General features: G+C 42.0%; 1 protein-coding gene across 2 annotated transcripts; it reads left to right on the forward strand.

Annotated features, from left to right (window-relative positions):
• Positions 1–51: 51 nt before the first annotated feature.
• Positions 52–15,799, forward strand: LOC125988084 (interphotoreceptor matrix proteoglycan 2-like). Of its 2 annotated transcripts, XM_049752879.2 has the most exons (22): positions 52–154; positions 1,900–2,131; positions 2,201–2,368; positions 2,847–3,013; positions 3,092–3,120; positions 3,835–3,867; positions 4,285–4,340; positions 6,752–8,022; positions 8,096–8,248; positions 8,403–8,461; positions 8,548–8,568; positions 8,671–8,903; positions 8,997–9,058; positions 9,130–9,325; positions 9,483–10,945; positions 11,022–11,241; positions 12,461–12,671; positions 12,798–12,986; positions 13,065–13,260; positions 13,462–13,541; positions 13,733–13,785; positions 13,865–15,799. In XM_049752879.2, the coding sequence occupies exons 2-21, from the start codon at positions 2,053–2,055 to the stop codon at positions 13,764–13,766; spliced, it is 4,920 nt and encodes a 1,639-aa protein (XP_049608836.1). In that variant the 5' UTR covers positions 52–154; positions 1,900–2,052; the 3' UTR covers positions 13,767–13,785; positions 13,865–15,799. The 2 variants fall into 2 exon arrangements, with proteins under 2 accessions (XP_049608836.1, XP_049608837.1); XM_049752880.2 differs by lacking the exon at positions 3,835–3,867.
• Positions 15,800–19,307: the final 3,508 nt, after the last annotated feature.

Here is a 19,307-nt window from a genome sequence, read left to right on the forward strand (position 1 = left end):
TTTACGATTCTTCAATCATCAGTTTGTTTGATTGCAAATTTTCTGTTTTCGGAACTGCAGTGTGTTCTTGGTTTGTGAGATGGGGTGAAAGGTCAGGTGCAAAAGCTTGCAGACGATCAATCAGCTTACAGCTCGTCAGCAGGATCAACCAGCAGTAGGTCCATTTCTTTTTTTGTAACTACACTCAAACTTTTTTCACTTCCAACAACATTTTCAGTTCAATTTTTAATTTCTCCCTGTGCTAATCTGTTATGCAGTCTTTCAAAACATTATTTCAAAGAGTTTCACTCTTTACTGCTGCTCTCCATGACGTCTGATGTCCAGAAAATCAATTCGCCATTTTTTTCTCAGTCTGGCCCTCTTTGGTCCTAGCTGGATCCTGCATGGTACTCATCCCGTCGTAGTCTTGGCTAATCTGCCCAACGGGAACGGAAGATTAACGGATTTGTATCCCAGACTCCAAAAATAATCTTTGTCCTTAAGATACTGATCCTGATCGGCTGCATCCATACGACTTCAAACTAAAACAAGCGTCGTGGGGGTTACGTCGAGTATTTTGTGCTGTGATTCTTAGACCAGTGTACTGCAGGACTTGAGGTTGTCCTCTGGTGTCTATTAAGCTCATTATCCAATAAAAGATGTCCGCTCTTGTTGACGAAGGGGTAGCGGAGGTGTTTGGAGCTAGAATCGCATTCATGTTCTCTTTGAATGTAACCTGATGCTCATTTAACTGTGGGGAAAACCCGCCATAATTATTGGCAGCCCTTGTTTCGTTATGGGAATGTAGCTTTTTTAAATTTGGTAAATATTAATTTTACCTGAGTGTTATCCTCATAAGGAGTGCGTATAAAGTTTTCACTCTTATTCAATTACCAAATTTTGTAATATTAAAAAAATTAGACCAAAATAAATTAAAACCACCCATCATTTAATGACATTATCTGTCCTACAGCTTTTTTTTTTTTTTTTAGTGTGCACAGCCTCTGAACTAGCATGTGGCCGTCTTCAGAATTAACCATTTAAATTCAAACTCATTAAATACATACTTGCCACTGCTTAGTGCCTCTGATTAACCTGAAATAAATTAAATGTATATATATATATTGCTTCCTATCCGAAACCCTAGAGAGACTCCCATTTGTAATTGTACAAAATTCCCTCCACCTTGTCTAAGACCTTAGGTCCAGCTGAAGAAAACTGCTCCAAATCATGAATCTGGATTTCATATAGTCTAATGAAATCAAGGTTAAACATTGTGGCCATGATTCTAAAATAAACATTCGGTGCTAACACAACACTTACTGTCACCAAAAGACCATATTACTGCAGTGTTGGTGGCAGCATTTTGATTTGGAACCGTGTTAAGAAATAAACCTCCAGACTTCTACTAGAAAGCAAAAAATAAGTTATAGGCCACATTAATTTTGGAAACTTTTTTGGGATCACAAAAGTTGTCATTTGAGCAAGTGTTTGTAGACTTAAAATCCGCTGTAGACAAAAAAAACAAAAAATACTTCTTGTGTCACGTGTGGAGCAGTTTAGGGACCCAGAACCAGACATGACACAAATGTTGAAAAGTAAAAGTCTTCAAGTATTAACAGAAAGCAGGGCCGGCTGACCGGGCATTCGAGAAAACTAGATGTTCTATATGGAAGACCGCTCGACGCACTAACAACTTCTCACAGTTGTCATTATATAAAGCTCTGTAGCTTTATATATTATACGACTGGGTTAGTACCAATACATCAAGAAACGACTTATTAATATTTCTACTGCAACTGTAATTAAAAGAAAGACAAGACGGCCTCGGTAGCTCCGCTAGCTTGACACGAGAAACAAATTGAGGAAGCCGGGTCAAGTAAATAACGTCTGCCTGCTAACGCTCATCCACCCCAACAGCTTAACAAATAGGATTAAAGTGTCCATCTGCTCACCTGAGACGAAGCCACCAGGCGAGCTTCCTCCCTCCATCTCGTCACCAAACGACGTCTGGACAAGTGTGAGGGACGTTACGCATGAGCTGAGGACGTGCGCTGCGCCGTTGGGTTCGAGATGGCGGGAATGCATCGCGGGTTGTGGCTATGGACGTTAGGGCTGCTGCTCTTGTCGGGTTGCGTCGACATGGACACAGGTCAGTTTGGCAGTGGCAGGCTTCTCACTCGGCTGTTGCGGTCAACCCGTGCCTCCTTCCTGCTCTCAGGTGATGAGATGGAGGGTTCTTCTGAAGACCTGCAGCTTATGTTAAGGCATCATGGATCCATGACTCGCAGGAAAAGGAACCTTCTGTTTCCCAGCGGAGTGAAACTTTGCAGTCAGGAGACATTAGACCAAGCTGTCTCCAACCACCTCAACTACTTTCACCTCAGAGGTTTGTCTCATTGTACCAATGTCCATTTTGACATTTTGTACTTGCATTTTCACAATACGTGATGCTCACGTCTTACTTAACACGCTAACCAGCTTAGAAGGCATGTCTGGCATCCTTAAAGGCAACTAATGGCGGGGAGGTCAGATGTCACACAAACTAGGTTACGTTTCCAATCCACGTCACACAGAAGTTTGATTTCCTGAAGCTGCACTAACATTTTTGAACTTGTGAGCTAATTCTTGGGCATAGATAAATGTGAAGAGATACCAGTTTGACATACACTTTGGAAATAACCAATTTGTCAAAATTGCCTTTAGTCATTCCTATTCATCTATTTGAAGGCACATGATCATACTAATGATTTTTCACTACGACGTGCCAAGGAAATAACAATTTCCCATCACTTGCAAGGAAGCACAGGCTACTCATGTGGTCCCATGTTGGTGGCCCCTGGTCTAGAGCTTCTGTTGTCTTCCAGTGTGCCAGGAGACAGTCTGGGAGGCCTTCAAGATATTCTGGGACCAGCTGCCAGATCGAGACCAGTACCGGGACTGGGTGGGCCGCTGCATGGATGGCTCCATTAGCATCAAGGAGATTGGCACGTTCTTCAGTCAATCGGAAGAGCACCTCAGCCTCATTCAGAGCGTGAGTATTCATTATGGTGTGACCCAAATCATGTTTCAGCTCGACAAGTTTAACGAGCTTCCTGGGTGTCTCTTTCAGAGGGTTGGCATGGCGGCGCCCATAAGCAGGTCAGTAAAGTTTCACGTTCTTGCCAATTGATAAGCACATTTCGATGCTTTTGGGGTGTGCTGATGATAATTACAATGCATGATTGAATATTATTCTAATGTCTTGTTTATTCATATTCCAATCCAGAAAAATAGACCAAATGTGCTACCATTTTATTTGGACAGCTTGATTTGCCTACTTTTGTAAATATTGATTTTAGTCGGACATAACTGAGGAAATGACACATCAGTGTAAATTTACCGCCCTGTCAAAATAATACACAGCCGTTATTGCGGAAATGGCTGGACACAAGTGAGTGTATGAGTACAAGATGTTGTTTGTTGGGTCAAAATGTATTTTTCACAAAGCGCTCCACTCTTAAAAGCTCGGGTTGCCAAGTGATCTAAGTTGTATTAACAACCGCACTTATATGGTCAGTCAGAATGGTTTTCGACTGTTGACCTCAGTTTTCATTAAGGGTTCAGTAATGCTGTTTTTATTTCTTTGAAAAAATTATTTATACTCTAATTGCTATTAGGCACTATAATAGAACATCTGATAGAATATTGAGATTTTTTTTTAGAATAGATATTTTAAAATAATTAGAATTTTTTTAATGACTTTATGGTATGTATCTTAATGATTTAAGGTAAGGAGAAGTGAACAAAGACAAACATACACTATCTGTTTGCAAGTAGCATAAAAAGTGCTTTTTTTTTCCTCACCTGCTGCAGTGTTCCCATCAGCTCAGGCCCACATCTGTGCAGGTAGGCCTCCATGGATCAGTCAATTAGATACGGCAGGCCAGGCTGTACCTTTTCGTGCTTTTCATTTTCTAAATGTTTGTTTCGTCATTACTGTATCTGATGACAGAAGAACTCAAATACAAGCTATGACGCTACAACTAAAGTAGTTGGGATGCAGAGAAAACTACTTTCAATATTAAAATAGTTTGGCCGCAAAATTGTTAAGTATTTTTAGATACAGTATCCACGACAGAAAATGTCTGGTTGCTATTTTTTTAATCACTTTCCGTCGCATTTGATTGCTTCACATGTATATTTGTGTGATGCTTTTGCTGTGCTTTGTTTCCTGCCATACATAGATGTGTACAAAGATTGAATGTTTAAAAAAAAAAAAAAAAAAAGATTTTCCCCTATTCAATTTGTGTTTGTGTCTTGCAGTTCTGAAAGTTTGCCAGGGATTCCAGTTGAAGGACATTTGACCAGTGCCCAGCCAGGTAAAGTGACACCTAATGTTTATAATTCCTAATAATGTTCATTGTTACTATTTCTAAGATTGTCAATAATTATAATAATCCTGCTAAATATAATATATCTATTTATAGCAGCCTTTCTGGGCACTCAAGGACACGGTGCAAAACAAATAAGTAAAAAACAACAATAAAACCAAATATTTAAAAAATAATGGATGAACAGTGCAAATAATGATCACCGTACTGTAACTCTGATGTTGAGTAACTCAAATGAAGGGCATACATTTAGGCAGACAATTTGAATGCAGAGAGATAGGCTCCCTGTATCATAGAAGATTCCCCAGCAGTCTAGACCTATGGAAGCTTATTTAAGGGTTGACCCAGGACAAACCTGAGTCAGCCCTGAGACGGAAGAGGAATAGAAACCTCTGCTTTTAAAATGATCCCAGAAAAAAAATGATTAAAAATGGTTCCACTGAATGGAAGCCTTATAAGTGAAACTTCTGCATCCGGTTCTACTGTCACTGATTTGGGGAATCGTGTAAATGTGAACTTTGGGAGTGTAGTGGTTCTCAAACTGGGCTCTGTGGTGGTCCACAGCTTGGGGGTTGACAATATAATTTTCAAATTTTTGTTGTATCATTAAATGTAACGTATGGGGATGACCCAATATAACAGACATACTAAACCAATTACTTCTCCCTACCTTAGCTTTGGGCTTATCAAAAGCTCTGATATGATTGTGACGTATACGGTACATAGCCGACTGTAAATCTGACAACCCTGCATGTGTGCAGCATTTCTTGCTTGCGACAATAGATAAATATTTAATTGAATCAATTACTGTAGGTTAAATTACTTACTATTTAATAGGTCATGGATAATTAGATTAGAAAGTTCCAAATCTGCATAGGATGTTGGAGAGCACACAATTCAATCTGGGCCACTGCACGCTAGTTGATGCTTCAGAATCTGACTAGGACCTGAACATCACAAAAAATTAACCACTCGCCCCTACTAGTTAGATGATTTTATAATAACTTGCAATGTCAACTATGCGTATTCTGATTGGCCATAATTGTCGTCACGTCATGCAACTGCACCGCAAAACCAGTGCCGAGATGCGGCCAATCATGAAATATTGTATTTTTAGTGGCCGCATTCCTCTGTCTGCAGAAGAGTGGCACTAATTGTTCTCAAGACCTAGAAAGTCTGAGAACCGCTGCTCTTGTAGATTCATAAGGCACCACAAGCTCTGACCATTTTTTACTTCATGATAAACTAAATTTGAAGTTGAATTCTAAATTGTAGAGGGATCCAGTGTAGTGAAGCAAGTAGTACTGTGGAAATAGGACCTCTATTCGTGCCACACCATTTAGGACCAGCTGGAGAGTATTTAGCGACTTGATGGAGCAGCCTGCTAAGAAAGAGTGACAATAATCCACACTAGAGGTCACAAGCATGCACTAGTTTTGAAGCATCAACTAGAGACAATAAATTAAAAACATGTTTCCCGAAGAAAAAATGCTTCTGATAGTTTTGTCTAAATTGGGTAACAGGAAATTGTAGGTTGGCACACTTTAAATTTGGAGTGGAAAGTGATTTATTTTATTTTATTTTATACATAAAGGTCTTCACTGCACTTAGCAATGTGCCATCCACCGTAGATGAACGAGGATGGAGAAGGTAGATGTTGTGTTGAAAAATGTTAAACTCTCAAGCGATCTTACAAGTGGGATTTAAACTGATTTGAAGACCTTAAAGCCAAGATAAGTAACTTTAATTAGTGCTTTCTCAGTCTATGATACGTTCTAATTCCTGAGTAAAAGTCTTTAAATTAATGATTCTTTTGTAGGAAGTCCTACATTTAGTATTTGGCATTTTTGTTCTTGAGAAGCTTGGACAGATAAGAAACAATATATACAAGATAATTAACCTGACAGCAGGGGTGAGATGTGTTGTGTAAAAAAGTGCACACAGATTTGAAATTGGTTGTGAGCAGTTGTCGTCATTCAGCTTACTCCCCACAAGCGGCAGCGAGCGGTGGGTGCCCGAACACATGCATCCTGTGCCTGGAATAGCTCATTAAGCCTATTTACAGGCCACAGCCTGGTCAATGGCGGACATACAGCTGAAGGCTTCTCGAGCTTAGTGCTGGACAAGTGCCAGGGTCATCACATCCACAGGACCTTCATGACCTGTGCAGTCTGGGTTTCGTAAAAAAACGGTTTCGAGGCAGTTTGAAGTTCAAATGCTCTGAAGATTGGTGTCAGGCGCAAACTGCAGCATGACAACACTGTTATGTTTGTGCATGAAGAACCAAACAAATTTATCTAGACTTTGTTCCATATAATTTGTCTTTTTATTTATTTGTTTGTTAAAAAAATGGTGTTTCTTTTTTGTTTGTTTTTTTTCCTTGGATGTTGTCATCGAAGAAACCCCTGGTCACGAGGCCACAACTTGGACACCCTCACCCTCGACACTTGAGGAAGTCCTTGAAAGAGAAATAACAAAGACTCCTGAGGAGTTGACCTATGACACTGTTGTTGTTGTTGCGGCAGATGAGTCGCTAGACTGTGGCTCTAACGTCGGAAGTCATGCTGACAAGACCACTAAAGTTTCTCCTGATGCTATTGTAACGCTAATCTCTAAGCCGACTGCTCAGGTCCCACAAGAGGATAGTCATACAGGGGTCATCACTTTGACCAAGGAGGCTTTTACGGATACAGTTCAATCAGTCACCCTGACTGAAGAAACAACATTGGAAAAGGAGAAAATAAGTTCTATGAACGATCCATTTGATGTTGACGATAGTGCCACAAACGAGGGAGAGCCAATGATGGCGACAGAAGAAACTATCAAATTAGATGATGAGGCACGGGAAGAAGAACCCGTTGAAGAAACAGATGAAAATCTAGCTGAAGCACCAATTCAAGCTGCAGAGTCAGAGATTCTCACAGAAACTGTGGAAGAAGCACCACTGTCACATGATATGAAGCTCGTGGAGGTAACTGACCAATCCATAGGAAATGAACCTGGACCTGAAGTACCTGATACACACAGTATCCACCTTGACACAACATCTGCCAAGAAGACCCCTGAAGCTGGTGAGGAAACGGCTGAGTCCACAACTAAAAGTTCTGAACCTGAAACTCCTCCAATTCAAACGGACATGGGTGAGTCACATCCTGAGTCTGTTGACGATCCAAGACCAGTTATCTTCGTGGAGAGTTCAGAGGAGTTACTGCTAGGTACTGAATCAGAGCTGCAAGAAATTATGAAAGAACTTCAGGAAGACCCTGAGGTGGACCTTCCATCTGAAATGACCACGCAGAGTTCTACACTTGAAGTTGATATCACAGAAATATTTCCTGTGATTGAGGAAGCGCTTCTGGGTAAAGATCTTGGCCCATCCTCTGAGGATTTAGAAAGTATCCAGACACATCTTGCCGAGGTTCCTGCTGACAATGTCCAGCTCATCTCTACAGGAGAAGGAATACATACAGAGGCACCTCTCCATCAAGCTGTTGTTGAAGCCACTTTGGAGAGTGATGCCAAGGTTGAAGTCACACCGAGCAGTTACATGGTAGCCACCACAACATATATTGTGGAATACAACAATGGCAACTTCCCAGATTCCACAGAAAGCCCTCTGAAGGCCGATGACAACTTGCTAGGTCTCCCCTTTGAGGACCAGCAGAACTCGGTGAGTCACCCACATCTCAGAGCTGAATTATTTTCAACCCCACTAAATCTTTTCTATGGTCTTGCACATTCAGCTTCATAATGAAATTGACAACACCTTCTCGAGGCCTCTGAATGACCAGATGGTGGAGCTGAGCATTACACTGAGAGAAGAATCCTATAACGGTGCTTTGAGGGACCCGAGTAGTGTCCGCTACCAGCAACTAGTTCGACACTTTACCCGCAGGGTATGCTCGTTCACAACCAAGTTGAACTTTGAGTTAAATAATTGAAAGGTCTCGAAAGTCTTTGTGCTCATGTTTAGTGGTTCAGCAGTTTTTCTTCAAAATCTCCGTAATCAAGTAATCAAAACGATCTTTGCTCGCTGTCTTTCATTTCCAGGTTAGAGATGCCTTTGAGAAACTGCCAGGCTTCAAGAATGTCTTTGTCATCGAATTCAGGTGCAGATTTGTAATGCTGAAATTATTGCTTGTGTTGAGAACTTTTTTCCCAATTTGTCTGTGTTGTTTTTTTTTTCTGTTGTCAGACCTCAAAAGGACCTGGAACGGTAAGTCTGCGACCTTAAAGAGTTAAAATTACTGCATATGGAATAAGCAATTAGGTAACGGTGGGAAAATGATTTGCTTTTGTTTGATTTTTGTCTTTTTAGGGGTCTGGTGGTCCACGTCCACTATGCCATCACTTTGGCAGCGAATAGTGATGGCATCTCTGATGCTACGATGGATTTCATCACGCTACAGAACAACCTGGTGGAGAAGAACTACCCCGCTGCTGCCGAGGAGCCAACTGTGGTTTACACTATCACAGATTTACGCAACTACATTACGGAAGCTCTACGCAAAGACAACTTCCTGACCAACAGTAGTCTGGGAACAGAGAACGGTGACTGGATACATCTCTTAAGAATGCAGAGATGACACTCACATTAATCTTCAGAATCACAAGTTGTTGAAATTTGTCATCTGTGTCCTACAGATGAGAATCTGTTTCCTCCAGGAAAACCGACGAGTCAACCAGTTGACATCTATGACAACATGGTGACTACTAACAAATACACAAACATCCATCTTTCATCCTTCTGATTAATATGTGATAATCATCTGGACAGGATAACGTCCTTGCTGCAGAGAGACCACCCGATGAACCGACTCAAGTTATGGAGAACAGTGACATTTATCTGAAAAAGGATGAGTTCCTATTTGACCCCACGTGGAAAGATATAAAGAGTGAAGCTGTGAGCGAAAATGACGTTTTCACAGTTGATGAGAGTACAACATTTTTACCCATCCCAGAGAGGATAGCAGGTGAGTTCAAGTAAAGGATTCAATTCAAACATGTTCCTCGACTTGTTTATATTCTCCCATGTTATCTTCTTTGATCATACTAATATCGAAACTAATTCATCTCAATGCATTGTTAGACGTGTTTAATGTTCCCGTCGTGCGTTTCTGTGATTGACAGCTGATGAAAATATTGAAAAGGAGGGTTTTCTTATGAGCAATGCTCCTGGTGCTGAAAACCAACCCGTCCAAGAGGATCATAAAGCTTCCAATGCTTCACCTCCTCAGAAAGGTCTTGAGGTCACAATGGATTTTGAATCTGGCTCTGGTTTCTCGGGAGACGGGCAGCATGAATTTCTTCAGTCCGTAGATGTAAGCTTTTATGGTGAAAGCCATCTGGAGTCCCTGCCACCACCAGATCTGGAAGAGGATGATGGAATCCAGGAAGCAATTGAAGCTTCTGGTCAGTCACTAACCAATCAGGATGGCGCCACCCCTTCTACACCGTTACACACTTACACACTTCCTACATCAGAGGCCTCTATGCCAGACATAGATAACCCATTGTTGGATCAGGTTTTATTTCCACCTCACATTAGCACAAACCCACCGTTCTCTACCGCTGAGCCACCCGTATTTTCACCAATAGGCACCTTGACAATTGAGTTGTCGGTACAAACAGTGGAAGCATCTGGCCTCTATGAAGATTCTCAAATGAGGCAGGATCAACACAATTCGGTGGCATTTATGGGCGCACCTCAGCTGCAGACCTCGGCAGATGAACACCTAGAAGAGGCAGTGACAAGCGAATCCACAAAAGCTTTTCTCAAGACCACACAAGGGGCATCGGTTGAAGAAGGTATGACAGTTATAGGCGAAGAATCACACTTTGAGACCATACCTTCTCAATCACCTCCTGAGGAAAACCTACCTGAAGAACCCAGTTTGCCACTTCCAGAAACCCATCATGATAAGGTTGAAGTGTTAGAGGACCAACTTAGCCTCTTAACGCAACAAACAACAGCTGTCATTCCACTCGATGAAGACCTGGTTGTAGATGAAATTTTAGCTGTCACAACGACTACAACCACCGCTCCTGTTACCACTTCAGCTCCCGTTAGTTCAGACCCTAACCCTATTGCTCTTTCTCCTGAGAAGGATTCACCTTTCACTCGCGTGTCAGATTCAGCGCCTGAAGACGACGACTCTCTTAATCCTGAGCACTCCAATCATGAAGATCATGGTCTATTCAGCACAGTGTTGTCAGAAGTCAACGTAAAAAAAACAGATGAGGATTTAGGAACAAATTTGGAAGTCCTCAAAACAGTAACTTCAATGCTTCCGGAAAACAGCGACAGTACAGAAGCGACCGAAATCCAGACTATCAAGCACTCTGGTGTGACAGACATGGATGTCACCCTTGACGTGTTCCAGTATGGCAACATGGTAACAGATGGTGACAGCAGCGGCTACGCCAGCGGGGCACAGGGCTCAGAGCTAGATGCTATTGCATTGCCGACCAGGCCGATCCAAGCCCTGACGGTGTTTTTCAGACTCAGGGTGACCAACATGGCATTCTCTATGGACCTTTTCAACAAGAGCTCTTCTGAATACAAAGCCTTGGAGCAACGGTTTCTGCAACTGGTAAGAACTGATTCAATATGGAGTGAAAACCTGACACAAGAATAACATTTTTTGTTTGACTTTGTGTTTATTTCAGCTAGTTCCACACTTGCAGTCCAACCTAAACAATTTCCAGAACTTAGAGATCCTCAACTTCAGAAATGGCAGTATTGTGGTCAATAGCCGCATGAGATTTGGCAAACCCGTTTCGAGAGGTGATGCCAATAATGTTTTCCTCATCCTTGAGGACTTTGCTAACACCGCCTACCAGACCATGAACCTGGCTATCGATAAGTACTCACTGGATGTCGAATCAGGTAAGACAGAGAACGTCTTGTTGGAATGTGCAGTAAAAATGCTGCTGATAGCAACTGGTGGCAGTTGATAGCAGATGGTTGTTCTTAAATAGAAGCCAGAAATGTGGCAAAAAATGTTCATCTTTGCATTTTATTTAAATAGGTCATTAATGGTGGCGGCATGGTGACGCACTGGTTAGCACGTCTGCCTCACATTGCAGGGGTTGTGGGTTTGATTTTGGTTTTGACCTTCCTGTGTGGAGTTTACATGTTCTCCCCGTGCCTGCGTGGGTTCTCTCCGGGCACTCCGGTTTCCTCCCACATCCCAAAAACATGCTTGGTATGCCGATTGGACACTCCAAATTGCCCCTAGGTGTGAGTATGGATGGTTGTTCGTCGATTGGCTAGCGACCAGTTCAGGGTGTTCCCTGCCTACTGCCTGATGACTAAAAAAGTATGGCGCTTACGAGAAGCAACCACTTGCTAATTTAACCCTATCTGCTGTTAACGCGCTGAGCTAACGCTAATCTAATTCAATTGGAAAAACTAACGTTATTATTGAGGACTCCAGTCTGCAAAGACTCTTGACACGCAAGCGCTGCAGGCAGGTTGCATGCGGCCGAATTAATCTGTCTAGGACAAACGTGAGCGGAATAGAGACAGACTGGTCAGTCGCCCGCCATCTTTGTGACCTGTGTCTGCACAGTTCACTCTGTTATCTTCATTTCAGCTCCCAACCTGTTAAAAAGACATTTTAGGGGATACTTTATTGTCTTTAAGTCAATTTTGCTATTACTGGTATTTTGTTTTTCTCTTACTCTGCTGTACTTTTGGGGGGGAAAAAAAATCTGTAATGTCTTCTCCTTACACTCTTAAAATAGTCTCATTACTTTTTTGACCTCCGTTGATTCACGTAAAACGACAGAGTTAAGTCACTTAAATCTTACTTGATTGAGATCTTGGGAAACTATAAATGTGGGAAACGCATCAGCTACATGAAGGAAGGTGAACCAGGGAGCATTAACAAGAATTGTAAAGAGATCTGGAGGAGCAAGAAATTCTCCATCCATGTTCTTATTTCAAATAATTATTTGATGTCATCGTCTCCAAGAATGATTTGCGCCAAATGCATTGTCATCGGGCAGCCTATTAATGTTTTTCAAAGAAGGAGTGACAGGAGTTCATCATGATAGATGGAAGTAGTTCATAAAAATGAGCCTCCTTCCGTCGTCCTGTTTAGGTGACAAAGCGGACCCCTGTAAGTTCCAGGCATGTAATGCCTTCTCACAGTGTATGGTCAATCGTTGGTCCGGCGAGGCTGAGTGCGTTTGTGACGCTGGATATGTGAGCGTGGACGGCCTGCCTTGTCAGAGCATCTGTGACGTGCAGGAAGACTTCTGCCTCAATGATGGCAAATGTGACATCATTGCTGGCAACGGCGCCATCTGCAGGTCAGACTACTTTGATACAAAAGATGATAAATATAATCAACATTCCTAGGCTAGAGCCTTTGCATGAAATTTGGGCGAAACCAGTGTTTTATTTCCATTATTTCCATTGTGCATTGACACCCGCAGGTGTCGTGTAGGAGAGAACTGGTGGTACCGTGGCGAACACTGTGAAGAATACGTCTCTGAGCCACTGGTGGTCGGCATTGCCATTGCTTCAGTCGCGGGTTTCCTTGCGGTCGCGGCAGGAATCATCTTCTTCTTGGCCAGGACTCTGCGTGAGCAGTATGACACGGACGACATGGAGGATCCACTGAGGTCAGTACGGTGGTCACTCTGTGTTCATTTGTAACTTTGTTCATTCGTTGCCAAGGTGACGAATTTTCTGTCTTGCAGACGAGGTGACAGCGTGCCATCTCTGGAACGTGCCACGAAATTCAACCCCATGTTTGAGAGCGACCCGGTCACGACCCAATATTACCGTCGCTATGACGACGAGCGTCCCCAGTACAGCAGCCCCACGACCACGTCTAACGAGCTCAGTAGCGAGGAGGTCCGACATATCTACCAGAACATGACGCTCACCAAAGATGTAAGTGTATGCTATTAGTAAAAAGGGTACGACTGTCTATTTGTGATCTTCAAGTGTTCACAATTGAACCCTAGGTGCAAATAAGAAGTGTTCATGGTCAGGAGAGGCACATGAACTGTGTCACTTGAGCTTTGCAGTAAAAATTCAGCCATTTTGGTTCATTTTGTGGACTTGTAATCACTGACTGTTGACCTCCGGCAGGAGATCCAGGAGCGTCTAAAGCTCATCGAGCTGTGCGCCAGGGATCAACATTTTGCAGACTTTGTGCGGCAGACACAAGTGTGAGTGATTCCACTATTAAAAGCTACTAATGGAATTCAAAGTCGTTATTTACTCATTTAAAAATGAAATACTACTCATTCCAAATGAACTTTGATTCAATTTGGTGTTTAATGTAAATCTGTAACTTTTATGGCATTCTTCAACATCATTATTTTGTTTTGTATTTTTTATTTTTTTTTCCATGGAGCAGATACCTGGAACGACGAGGCAGCTCGACCACATAACGGGTTGCAAGCTTAAAGGGTACTAAAGTCATTCTGTTCATTGTTAATTTTATACTTCAGTTTTTCCTCATTACTTTACTCAATCATTGTTTCTTCAGGGTGGCCCCAATGTACCAGTCGCCATGAACCTGATTCATTTACTGGCAATCTTGAGTGTTCAAATCGCTCCCTGAAGTAGACGAACATTGGTTAGGTTAACTACCATCTTTCTACAAAGTCAGCTGCCTTTGCTTGCGACTCTCAAAGTGCTGACTTGCGTGGGCGTAATTCCTGATTGGACTGGGTGGTGAAAGTTTCTTTTTTTTTTTTTTTTTTTGGCAAGGCAACTTTTGAATATTGGCCCAATTCACAGCCGTGTCTGATCTTTTGGTTGTTGTTGGCTGGTTTCATTTGTTTCTTTCAACTTATTAGATTTTCTCCTTCCCTTTCTTGCTTCACTTCAAGGGCCTGATTCACTAAGATCACATCTAGCGGGCACCAAATTGTGTTATTTTGTTCATTCACTAACAGATTGAGCCGTATTGGCAACGAGTATAAAAGTGGTGACTATAATTAAAAGAGGGTTTTGCACTTTATGTAACTGGAAAATTTGCGAGCGCCGCAAGCCCACAATCAAATTTGAAGTGATTGAGTTGGACGTGTTCGTAAAAGGCAAACAAACATTGCTTAACAGATTTTTTTTTTTTTGTATGATTCAACTTACTCTATGTGCAAGGCAATTGGATGCATCTCCCCCATCCTATGGAAAATGGTAGAGGCCACTGCCATTACTCCAGAGTGCTGGACTGAGCCAGACACAAGGAGCTGCCTTCCAGAATCTGCAAAATGAACAGGGCAATTTAACATTCTTGCCAGTGCAAACCTTTAGTAAATCAGGCCCTGAATATTTTTTGTCATGTCCTTGTTGCTTCCACTGTCAATTGATTTCTCTGATGCTGCTCGCGCTCTGCAAGAGATGTAGCGAATTTGTCCTCTTTCCAGAAACCTTCTGTTTTCCCGGGTTTGTTCTTTAGGCCGACGTGCGCCTCCTCAGTGCCTTGGTTGCTCTGTTAGCTTGTGGACATGAAGCAGCTCGGGGCCCTAGAAACAACTTACGCGTTTCAACCTGGATCAGTGAACTTGTTCCTCTTGTCTCGGTCTGGTCAGCCGCCTGTACAGTGCAGCCATGCACCCTGCATGTTTACAGCAGTCGTAGATGAAGAGTAGCCTGGCGATACATTTCCATTTTTTTTTAAAACGATAACCTGGTGTCGCTCTTACTAATAACATTTCAAACATGTCTGTTTTATATATTTCTATATTTTAATGGTAATTTAGCAAAAAAGACCCACAATTCTGACCCACTTTTCTCAAAATGGAAAAAGGAACTTTTTTTGTGTGTGTCTGTATCACATTAGAATCTTTTTAGCATGTTGAAACTTAATTATGTTCCCACTTAGTCTGAAGTTCACCTTTGAAATGATCACATTGAACTTGATTAGTTGGTGAATAAATCTTTCAGGCACGAGGATTCGTCAAGGCTTAATAAATGGTAAAGACTTTATCAAAAAACAAAAAAAAAAGCTTTACGGCCAAATTTGTGCTACCTAAAACTCCAAACAAAGCATACTTGAAACTTTATTGCACAGCTACATCTAGTCTCCCTATATTGACTTTCCTTATGGGTTTGTTTGTCTATAGATCAGGAGTGTCCAAACTTGGTCCTGAAGGGCCGCTTGTCTCGCCTCTTTTCCCTGCCGTCTGATTGAAATGATCAGGATCGTTATCAGGCTCCTTTCAGAGCTTGCTCATAGCTGATCATTTTAATCACGTGTCAGACGAAGGAGGCAGGACAGCAGCCCTTGAGGACCGGAGGTGGACATGCTTGGTCTGGATGTCTACATGTTGGACAAGAAACAAACAAGCTGCTTTGCCGAAGATTGTCTTGTGTTTTGTATCATGTTTTCTATCGGTCCAATCGTAGACCGAAATGACTGTCCGGTGTGTTTGTGCGAGCAGCACCCTTTTCTAAAATAAAATGAAAATATTTTTTACTGTGTCTCCTTATGACTCACTGACGTATTTACATGCACGCAAAGGAGAAATGTGTTTGCTCCTGGCACTCAATGATTTGACCAAACTAAACATGTTTTTCAGTTTTGTTTGAGGGTTATGATTTTGCATCTCCATCCCAGCCGTCCCTCCGTCCGTCCAACAGGAAGTTGGAAGGCGTACTGTAACTGCTCATTAAAGGTAAATTCCGTTGTTTCCCGCTCGCCCGCCCCGACCACAAGGTGGTCTGTTGCTGTTACATAACAAACATACAAACATAAACACTCAAGTGTGTGTTCTTCCTTTCCCCTTAAGTCTTTGTATAACTGAAGACAGCAAAAGCTTTCTGCAGGCATTCATTCAGGAGCACACAAAGAACATGTAGCTTTAACGGCAGAGGTGAAAGGTCACATCTGCCGCATCTCAATTTAAGGGAGGTTTGGCTCATGCAAGTTGTGACGAAATGATTACCAATACACAACGTCAGAATAAGAACACAAGGTTGAAGGGTAGAATAAAACGGAAGTGCGGTGGCGAATACGTCTCGGAGTTTGGCGTCTGCTCACAAAACGTCTCGTTTAAGCTGCGGTGGAAAATTGGCTGAGGTCTTTCCTGCTCTGCTTTCCAGACCTGAGACCATCCAAGACCCAAGTAGAGAAACTCATATGATGGCGGCCACAAAAGCAACTTTTGCAAATCCTTTTCCAAAATCGCAACACATGGAAGGAAAGTGTGTGTCCTCCGGATAATGACGAGATGTGTTGATGTCAAGATGCGGGACCGCTCGTTGTCGCACGCGTGTTTCCTTCATCTGGAAAACCTGACAAGTCAAGAGGGACGTTGGAGCCGAATCGGGTATGTGCACGTGAGTCACTGAAGAAACTAAACACACACGAGTCGAACAACCAATGTTTGTTGGAAGTTGTTTGTCTCAGCTATTTTGTTTGAATTTTCCACCTGTATTTGATTGACTACTAAACTGCTTTCCCAGCAGCTCCTGAAGAACTTTCTGTGTTCTGGCTTCCCTCTTTTGGTCTCCTGCGGCAGGATCCCGAGGCCTCCGTACTGAAGTTCTGGCAAAGCGTTCAAGGCGTTTGGAAAAGAAAAAGACGACAATTGCCCAGGTAATTACCCCAAGGGCTCGACTCAAGGGCCTGCGGAGGCTGCTGGCTGCCAGCCGACAGCCTATGGAATGGTGATTCACAAAAGCGTGGCAAGCCAAAGAATCACTGGCCAATTTGCTCCACTTTTTCATTCATTTATTTACACTAATAAGAGCTAGATATCTATATTTGCACATGCGCAAATTGCAGGTTCGGGGGGGCCACTGTTGAAAGAAGAAGCGGACACTAAACAGTAAATCACAGCCCGCTTGAACTCACTCGCTAATCCAAACAGCAGCACCTACCAAAGTGCATCGAAGATGATGTTGGTGTTTCTCTCTAGTTTTCCTTAGTAGTTTTTTTTTTTCATTTAAAAATACATTGAATATACAGTTCTTGTAATAGTTATTATTATATGCCTCCGCCATCTGCTGTTGAGTAAATAAACACAGTCCCGCCATTATCTGAGTAAATATTGTAATGTGGGGCTCAGCAAACTTAAATACTCAAAGAGCCTTTTGTTCTCCCACAGAAAAAAAAATCGGAACCACCAAACCCATTTTACAACTAAAGTGAGGCTAACATTTATGTCATTTTTATATCATATGGCAGCATAGTGTACATTTATGAAATCAGTTAACAGCTACACAAAACATTTTATTTTGGCATTTAACCAAAACGCTCGGAAAAAATACTATTTGCATCTTTATCAAATTCTGAATTGAAAATGAAAAATATTTTACTTAGCCAGTTCAAATATTTATTTAGCTGCTCAATGTGATTTGTGCTACTGAACCTCGACCCACATTGTCGGCACATCAGGGCGACAGCCCGTGCTTGCGCGCATGTTTTTCCACATACTTCAACTTCCTCCCACATCCGTATAACACGCATGTTAAGTTTATTGAAGTCTTTCTAAATTGTCCGTGAAAGTGAGTGTGTATGTGCCCTACGATTGGCTGCAGACCAATCCAGGGTGTATCCCACCTCTCGCCCAGGGTCAGCTGGTCAACTCAACCGCACCCCTAATGTGGAAAAGCGATGGACCGAGTGTGTCGAGCTGGTTACTGATGGATAGTGCTTTTAAAATGTTAAGTCAGATGTGCAGCTCGTGAAACCCGTGCGCAAATGAAGCATGTAAATCGGAGCAGATGGTTTGCTGATCGGTTCCTAGCATCTTTCCATCAATTGCTAAATGATCTTAATGATAACTGAGAACAAATAAATAGTATAGTAATAGTGGTTTCATTTGTGGAGATGACAACGTAAAAATAAAATCCAGGCAAGGATGAATTATCTTGATTCTTCATTTCTTTTGCCTTATAAGACTCCAAGAGCTCAATCAGTCAAAATGTCAATTGCATCTTTTCGACGTTGCCATCCACAATGGTTAAAGAGACAAAAAAAAAAAAAGAAGACATTTGGACAAAAAAAATAAGGTAAAAGTAAAGTCCTCTGACAAGTAAATAGGTAAAAAGCTTTTTACTTCTTTACTTCCCACCACTGAAAACAATTAGCAGTCAAACAAAAGTATGTGTTGATAATGATGAACATACTCAGAGGGACAACCTTGAGCGAGCGAGCGAGCGGGCGGAATCTTTGTGTGTGGGGCTCAAATGCTGACCAGTCCTGTGGTACACAATAGGCAGCTTTGTTCTGCAGGTTATATAAGCTCCGCTGTTGCTTACCGTGATGTCATGCACGTGCCGCAATGCCCACATTTTGGCAGGAAGTCTCCTCGGATTGCTTAATAAACTTCAGCTTTCGGGTATTTTCTATTTTTATATCATAATCCACTGCCACACTATGCACTACTTGAACAAGTTAAAAAAAAATGATTCAAGTAGAACGTATTACACTTAAGACTAAATAAACTTGTAGATTAATAAGTGTTTAAAAACTGTTTTTAAATGCAAATATATTGAATTTAAAAGTTAAATACAACTGAAATTCGTGTGTCATTACTAGAATTGCAAATTGTCTTCACTTTTAATATCTTTTGAAATATTTGACCAGTTTTTACTCATTTGATTTGAAAATTGTCAATTGTTTGTTTTGTAGCTTTTACTGTATATAATATGAGGTGCTCGTACATTTATTTGGGTTGACAGTCATAATGGCCCTCCGAAAGAAGCTATGACTACAATGCGGCCCGTGAAAAAAATTAGTTTGACACCCCTGGTCTAAGGCAGTCCGAGCCCAGGATGGGAAGCGTAAGCTCGGAGCCGGCCGGGGGCGTGTTCGTGACACCTTATTAAATGGTTTAATGAGGACCAATTCAGTTTTACAAGATGAAACACGGAGGCACTGTGTGACGGGCCAAAGAAAGCAAAGGGCCCATATTGAGTCGTATACTGCGAGAGGCGAGTTGAAGCGTGTCCTAGCAGCTGTCAGTCAGTTCATCACC

Source organism: Syngnathus scovelli, chromosome 2, assembly GCF_024217435.2.
Source record: "Syngnathus scovelli strain Florida chromosome 2, RoL_Ssco_1.2, whole genome shotgun sequence".
Taxonomy (NCBI): Eukaryota; Metazoa; Chordata; class Actinopteri; order Syngnathiformes; family Syngnathidae; genus Syngnathus; species Syngnathus scovelli.

What these genes read in the sequence shown, in the direction of transcription:
- LOC125988084 (XM_049752879.2), top strand. Translation starts at nt 2,053, where the DNA reads ATGGCGGGAATGCATCGCGGGTTGTGGCTATGGACGTTAGGGCTGCTG. An exon ending in GTCTTTGTCATCGAATTCAG is followed by an intron (nt 8,462 to 8,547) that starts GTGCAGATTTGT and finishes TTCTGTTGTCAG; the next exon opens with ACCTCAAAAGGACCTGGAAC. An exon ending in TTTGTGCGGCAGACACAAGT is followed by an intron (nt 13,542 to 13,732) that starts GTGAGTGATTCC and finishes TCCATGGAGCAG; the next exon opens with ATACCTGGAACGACGAGGCA.